This window comes from Elephantulus edwardii, unplaced genomic scaffold (genome assembly GCF_000299155.1).
Source record: "Elephantulus edwardii isolate Elephantulus edwardi_28Jun2011 unplaced genomic scaffold, EleEdw1.0 scaffold00192, whole genome shotgun sequence".
Lineage (NCBI taxonomy): Eukaryota > Metazoa > Chordata > Mammalia > Macroscelidea > Macroscelididae > Elephantulus > Elephantulus edwardii.
Window position 1 is genome coordinate 660,353 of NW_006399942.1, and position 6,522 is coordinate 666,874.

Genomic DNA, 6,522 nt, shown 5'->3' on the forward strand with positions numbered 1-6,522 from the left:
CACTTGTTATGCATCAGAGTGTTGGACAATGACTAGGGAGGATAGAAGAAGAATTGATGCCTTTGAGCTTTGGTGTTGGAGAAGAGTATTGAGGGTACTATGGACTGCTAAGAAAACAAACAGATTCATCCTTGAGAGGGTTAAACTGGGCTGCTCCTTGGAAGCAAGCATTCTGAGGCTTCCTCTGACATACTTTGGTCATGTTGTAAGGAGGGACCAGTCCTTGGAGAAGGACATCATGCTTGGGAGGGTGAAGGGCAGGCACAGGAGGGGAAGGCCCTCTGGGAGGTGGACTGATTTGGTGACTGGGGCAATTGGGATGAGTGTGTTGGAGACAATGAGATTGGCACAGGACAGAACAGAGTTTAAAGCCGTTGTATATAGGGTCGCTAAGAGTTGCAAGCGACTTGATGGCACATAACAACAACAACTCCCTCCCCAGATGGAATACCCCTTCTCTTAAGAGTGATTCTCTCTCTTTCCTAATCTCCTGGCTACTTTCCAAACAGCCAAGATAATTACTAAATGATCTTTATTCTTTAAAAGAAAAAGCCAAAGAGTAACGCCATAATGAAGAATGGCATTTGTCTTCTCTCAGAACTAACTCTAAACTAAAATTCCTTTCTCCTCTGTGAGTATGGGCTATTTCAATAAGTCTTCTGTTTGAAAAGCCTAAACCAGGAGTGAACAATTATTCTTGTGTTCAAAGGTGACCCCCAAACTAAAGGTGGCAAAGACCCACCTCTTCCAAGAAGACAATCAACACACTCCACTGCCAGAGCAGGTGAACTTCAGCATTCAGTAGTTTACCATCATACAACTAAAGAGTTAGATGTTTTCTTGCAGAGAAGCACAAAATCTTCACACACAATTGATCTACTGTGCCCATAATATGTTGTTACTGTTTAATGTTGTAAGGACTCCTTTGATTCACAGGGAAACTCAAGAAGATAAGCAAAGTATAAAGAGTGAAAACAGCTGAATATAGAAAACCTATTGGAAGAATATGCCCAGCATTTATCAGACTGAGAGATCTGGAGAACAATTTCAAGGCTCAAGGTACAATACTATAGGATTGTATGGACAAATCTAGAAAGATACAGGAAGTTTCAAGAGAAGAAGGAAAGAATGCACAGAGTCACTCTTCCAGGAAGAATTGTTCAACACTAAGCCATTTCAGGAAATACTTTAAGATTCAGAACCACATTTACAGCACTGGCCAGAAATAAGAACCTAAGAATTAATGGAACATCAATTGAGGTGTTTTTACAAGCAGATCCAAACCTAGACTTGTTTACTAGATTATGCCAAGAAATTGACAAAACAACTGTTTCTGAACAATTGACTGGAAGAAATCCGTATGTGTTATCATTCCTACAATAGTACAGGAATTATTGAACAATCATTAATATCACATGTTAGTAAAATCTGGCTGAAGATAATTGAAAAACGCTCTATTATTGCATCCACAGAGTAGTGCCATAAATTCAAGATGTATTCAGAAGAGGCACAAGGTATATAATTTCTGATATCAAATGAATCTTAGCAAAAAAGACAGGATGACAGAAAGATATTGTTATATTCTATGTACTAAGTAAGTAAAGGAATTTTACTTTATTGGCCATAACAAATTATGGGTAACATTGAGAAGAATGGGAATCTGAGAGCACTTAATTTTGGGTTTAAAAAAATCTATACAAGGCCAAGAAACTATTTTCTAAACAGAATAAGGGAACATTGCATAGTTTATAATTAGGCAAGGTATGTGTTGGGATTGTATCCTTTCTCCTTACCTATTGAGTGTGTGTACTGAGAAAATTATTAGAGAATCTAGAGTCTCTAAAGAAGAATGTAGCATCAGGACTGAAGGAAAAATAATCAACAACCTGTGTTTTGCAGATGACATGACCTTGCTTGTAGAATGTGAAGAAGACTTGAAACACTTACTGAAGGAGATCAAAGACTACACCCATAATATGGATTATATCTCAACAAGAAAACAAAAATCCTAGCCAATGAACCAATAGAAAACAATGATAGATGGAGAAAATACTGAAGTTTTCAATGATATCTTGTATTTGGATCCCCAATCAACACTCATGAAATTGTAATCAGAAATAAAAAGACATAGCATTGAGAAACTATACTGTCCAGGACCTCTTTAAAGTGTTAAAAAACATAAGATACAAGTTTAAAGAGTGAAGCATCCCTGATCCAAGACTATTTTTGTTGTTGTTCTTACGTATCATTGAGTTGAGTACAACTCATAGCGAACCCATCATCAACAGATGACCCTTCTGACCTATCCTATTCCATCCTTGTTATCCATGACACATGTGAATCAATTGCAGTAGTCATTGTATCAATCCATCTCCCTGAGGGTCTTCCTCTTTTCCACTAATCCTTCACCTCCTTCTAATGACATGCCCACAGTTTATAAGAGATCAAATTCTCCATCCTTGTCTCTAAGGAGCACTCTGGCTGCACCTTCTTCAAGACATACCTGTTCTTTTGGAAGGCAATGAGTTATTCAGGACTCTTTCCAACATCACAACTCAAAGGCATTGATTCTTCTTGTCATTTTTATGCATTATTCAGTTCTGAAATACAAAGCAGAAGATTGGAAAAATCATTACTTGAATCAGGTACACCTTAGTCTTTAAACTAACACCATGACATCATTACTCTTAAGGACTTTAGAGTCCTTGACAACAGACTTTCCCAATGCAACACATTTCCTGATCTACTGAATAATCAAAGATATTGAATGTGGATTAAAATAAGGTTAAATCATTGACAACTTCAATCTTTTCTCCATCTATCATGATGCTGCCTGTTGAGGCAGGTCATGGTCTTTTCAGTCAGTTGTTATGCACCTAAGAGCTGTACAATAAATAATACAGAAGAAGAATTAATCCCTTTGAACTGTGATGTTGGAGAAGAGTGCTGAATATCTCATGGACTGCCAAAAGTACAGATAAGTCTTGGAGAAGGTACAACCAGTATGCTTCTTATAAGCAAATATGATGAAGCTTCCTCTCATATACTTTGAACATGTTACCAGAAGAGGTTATTCCGTGTTGTCATTGTTGTTGATGTTAATATGTGCCATCAACTAGGCTGAAACTCAAAGTGAGAAACTAGTCTCTCCTGGCAATATTCCCAAAGCATATGAGACAAATCTTCACACTCCTATCTTTAGGAGCAACCTAGTTTCACCCTCTTCAAAACAAACTTGTTCTATTTACAGTCTATCATATGTGTAATACTCTTCTCCACCACTACAACTCAAAGACAAAGATTCTTCTGTCATCTTTAGACATTGTCCAGCTCTCAGATGCATAGTAAGTAATTGAGAAGACCTTTGCTTGCTTTGATCAGGAGCACCTTTGTCTCTAGACTAACATGGCTGCTCCTTAGCACTTTTGGAGAGAGAGGTTCCTTGCAGCATGATCAAGAAGCAATGGTGATAATGGCAGAAATTAAACCTGCTCTTAAGGAATTGACAAAAAATAAGGCCCTAGGAATTGATGGAATACCAACTGACATATTTCAACAAACAGATGCTGCCCTGATGTGCTCACCAGGTTGTGTCAAGAAATCTGGAGTACAGTTGCCTGGCCAACAAAGTAAAAGAGATCTATATTTATCCCCATTCAAAAAAAAAAGTGATCCAACAGAGTGTGAATATTATTGAGTGTTGCAGAATGTTGGGGAGGAAGGGAAGGCCTCTGGCTAGGACTGGTCGCCTGAGCTCCAGACAGATACAAGCCTACCAACTCCCTTTAATACGGAGTAGATAAAGCTCCCCTGTGTTTGGCTGTACTGGTTGGAGAAAGCTCACCACTTGGGAAGATGGCTGCCGCGTCTGTTGAGCCAAGAGTGATCCGCAGGAGGCTGAGGTTCTCCTGACCAGTCCACATGCCCCACGTCTGTAAGCCCACCCTATCTTGTCTTCCCGTGTATATAAGTGCAGTGCTTATCCTAATAAAGTTGAGATGGATTGACTCTCTGATTCTCTCCGGAGTGGCTTCTCCATTGTGCTTACTCCCAATCAGGTTGCCAGTGGACTGGCAGCGACAATTGGGCAATGTTACTAATATTACACATAAGCAAAATCTTGCTGAAGATTATCCAAAAACAACTGTAACAGTACATTGACTGAGAGGTGCCTGAAATACAAGCTGGGTTTAGAAGAGGCACTAGAGATATTTCTTGGAGAGGGACATGATGTTTGGGATGGAAGAGGGATGGTGAAGGAGAGGAAGACCTTTAACCAGGTGGATTTACATGATAACTATGGCAATGTTGTGAGTGTGACAGAGATTGTGAGTATAGCACAAGATAAGACAATGTTCAAATCGGTTGGTTGTTAATAGGGTCACTATTGGTCATACTCAATTTGATGGCACTTAACAGCAACTAAAGTGGTTTGTTTTTTTTTTTGCTTTGGTCTAGCAACAGCTTCTTTCTTGGTCTAGGTATAGATTTCACAGAAGCATAGATAAGTGTTCTAGAATTCCCACTCTTTCACCAATAGTCATGGCTTTTTATCATTTACTCAATTAAATGTCTTTGGAAAGCCAATAAACACAGATAGACATTCTTCTGGTATTCTCTGCTTTCATCTAGAATCCATCTTGTATCAGCAATGTTATTCCTAGTGTGACAGCATTTTTTAAACTCAGCTTGAACTCCTGCAGTTCTCTGTCAATGAACAGTCTTTACAAAACTGTTCATAAAAAGGCAAAGTATTATAATGGAAATGTGCAAAGATCTGGAGTTAGAGAATAAAAAGGGAAGAACTTGCTTGACATTTCTCAAGTAGAAAAAAACTGAAAAATAAAAATCTTGAGTTATCCAGCTAGCATCAAAAGAAGATGGAAGAAATATAGAGAGTACCATACCAAAAAAAAAAATTGTCAACAGTGAAATATTTCGGAAAGTACCATAGGATAAAGACCCAATGGTAAAAAAGGAAGATGTTCAAACTGCATTAATGGCATTAGCAAAACTTAAGCCCCAGAAATCAGTGGGATATCACCTGGCATGTTTCAGCTAACAGATGCAATTCTGAACTGGCTGGAAGAGATTCATATTTATTCCCTAAATATACCTGGCATATTATGCAGCATTAAATAAGTTGCACCAAGACGTGTTGGGTAAATAGTCTGTTTCAAAATAAAGATATTCTCATAGTCTTCTGCTTGGAAGTTGTAAAATTATTTTCATTGCAGTGAAAAGAAAAGCTATTTGAGTTTATACGCTTCTTTAGGGAAATAACTTTTTTAAAATTTTCTACTAGTTTATTTACAAAATTTGAATACATTATTTTCAAGAATAAATTCTTTCAATTTCCCTAAACTCCCACTCAACAAATTGTGCAACATCATGATTAATCCCCCTCCTCCTGCACATCCAACCCCTCCAATACCTCTTCAATTCTTATATTCATTATACAATAATGGTTTTGTACAATATTTATCCTTGTGGGACTGCGTTAGGGGAAATAACTTTTTTCTTACTCATCTTTTATTCTTAACATCTAGCACAATGCCTAGTACAATTGTTGCTGTTAATTGCCATCTAGTCACATGTGACTCAGTGGCCGTATGTACAATAGCTCTGAATCCTGTTCTTTCCTGAGCCAATCTCACTGTCCCCAACATTCCTACAGCCATTACCTCTGTATCAATCCATCTGATCTAGGGTCTTCCTCTCTTGCATTGTCCCTCCATCCTTCCAAGTATGATGTCCTTCTCCAAGGACCTGTCCATCTGGCAACGTGCTCAAAGTATGTGAGACAAATGTTCAAAATTCTAGCCTCCAAGGGGCAACTTGTCTTCACCCTCTCCAGAATGGACTTGTTTGTTCTTTTGCCAGTCCATGTTCAATACTGTTCTATAGCACCACAACTCTCAAAAGCAATGATTCTTCTTCTCTCATCATTAGACCTGATCCAGTTCTCAGATTCATAATAAGTAACTGCAAAGACTATTTCTGGATCAGGCCCACTTTAGTCTCCAGCCATCATCATTGATCTTCAGCCCTCTACAGGGGTCCTTGACAGCAGATTTTCCTATTACAATTTGTCTTTTGATTTCCTAACTGCTGGCATCAAGAATGTTGATTGTGTAGCCAAGAAAGCTTACATTGTTAACAACTTCAATTTCTTCTCCATCTACAATGGTGTTGCAAATTGGCAGAGTGATGAGAATCTTCGTCTTCTTGATGTTGAGATTCAATCCATATTGAAGACTACAGTCCTTGATCTGCAGCAAATTATTCAGGTCCTGCTCTGTTTCAGCAAACAAGGTTTGCATAACGCGGGTTGTTGATGAGACTTCTTCCAATCCTAATGACACATTCTTCCTCAGAAATTCCAGCCTCCCAAATGATCTATTCCATATATAGATGGAATTGTATTGAGCCAGAAAGCACTCCTTTCCTGATTTTTAATCATTTAGTGTTTCCTTGCTCTGTCCTGTTGACTGCTTCCTGGTTCAAGTATAGGCTTTACAT

The 6,522-nt window shown here is 38.4% G+C and overlaps 1 protein-coding gene across 1 annotated transcript in view; it reads right to left on the reverse strand.

The window, feature by feature from the left end:
- TMPRSS11E (transmembrane protease, serine 11E) overlaps window positions 1–3,923 on the reverse strand; it is an 82,219-nt gene extending 78,296 nt beyond the window's left edge. Inside the window, exon 1 of the mRNA XM_006896833.1 lies at window positions 3,793–3,923. Within this exon, the coding sequence (XP_006896895.1) occupies window positions 3,793–3,923 (131 nt within the window). The remainder of the gene's footprint in view (window positions 1–3,792) is intronic.
- Window positions 3,924–6,522: the final 2,599 nt, after the last annotated feature.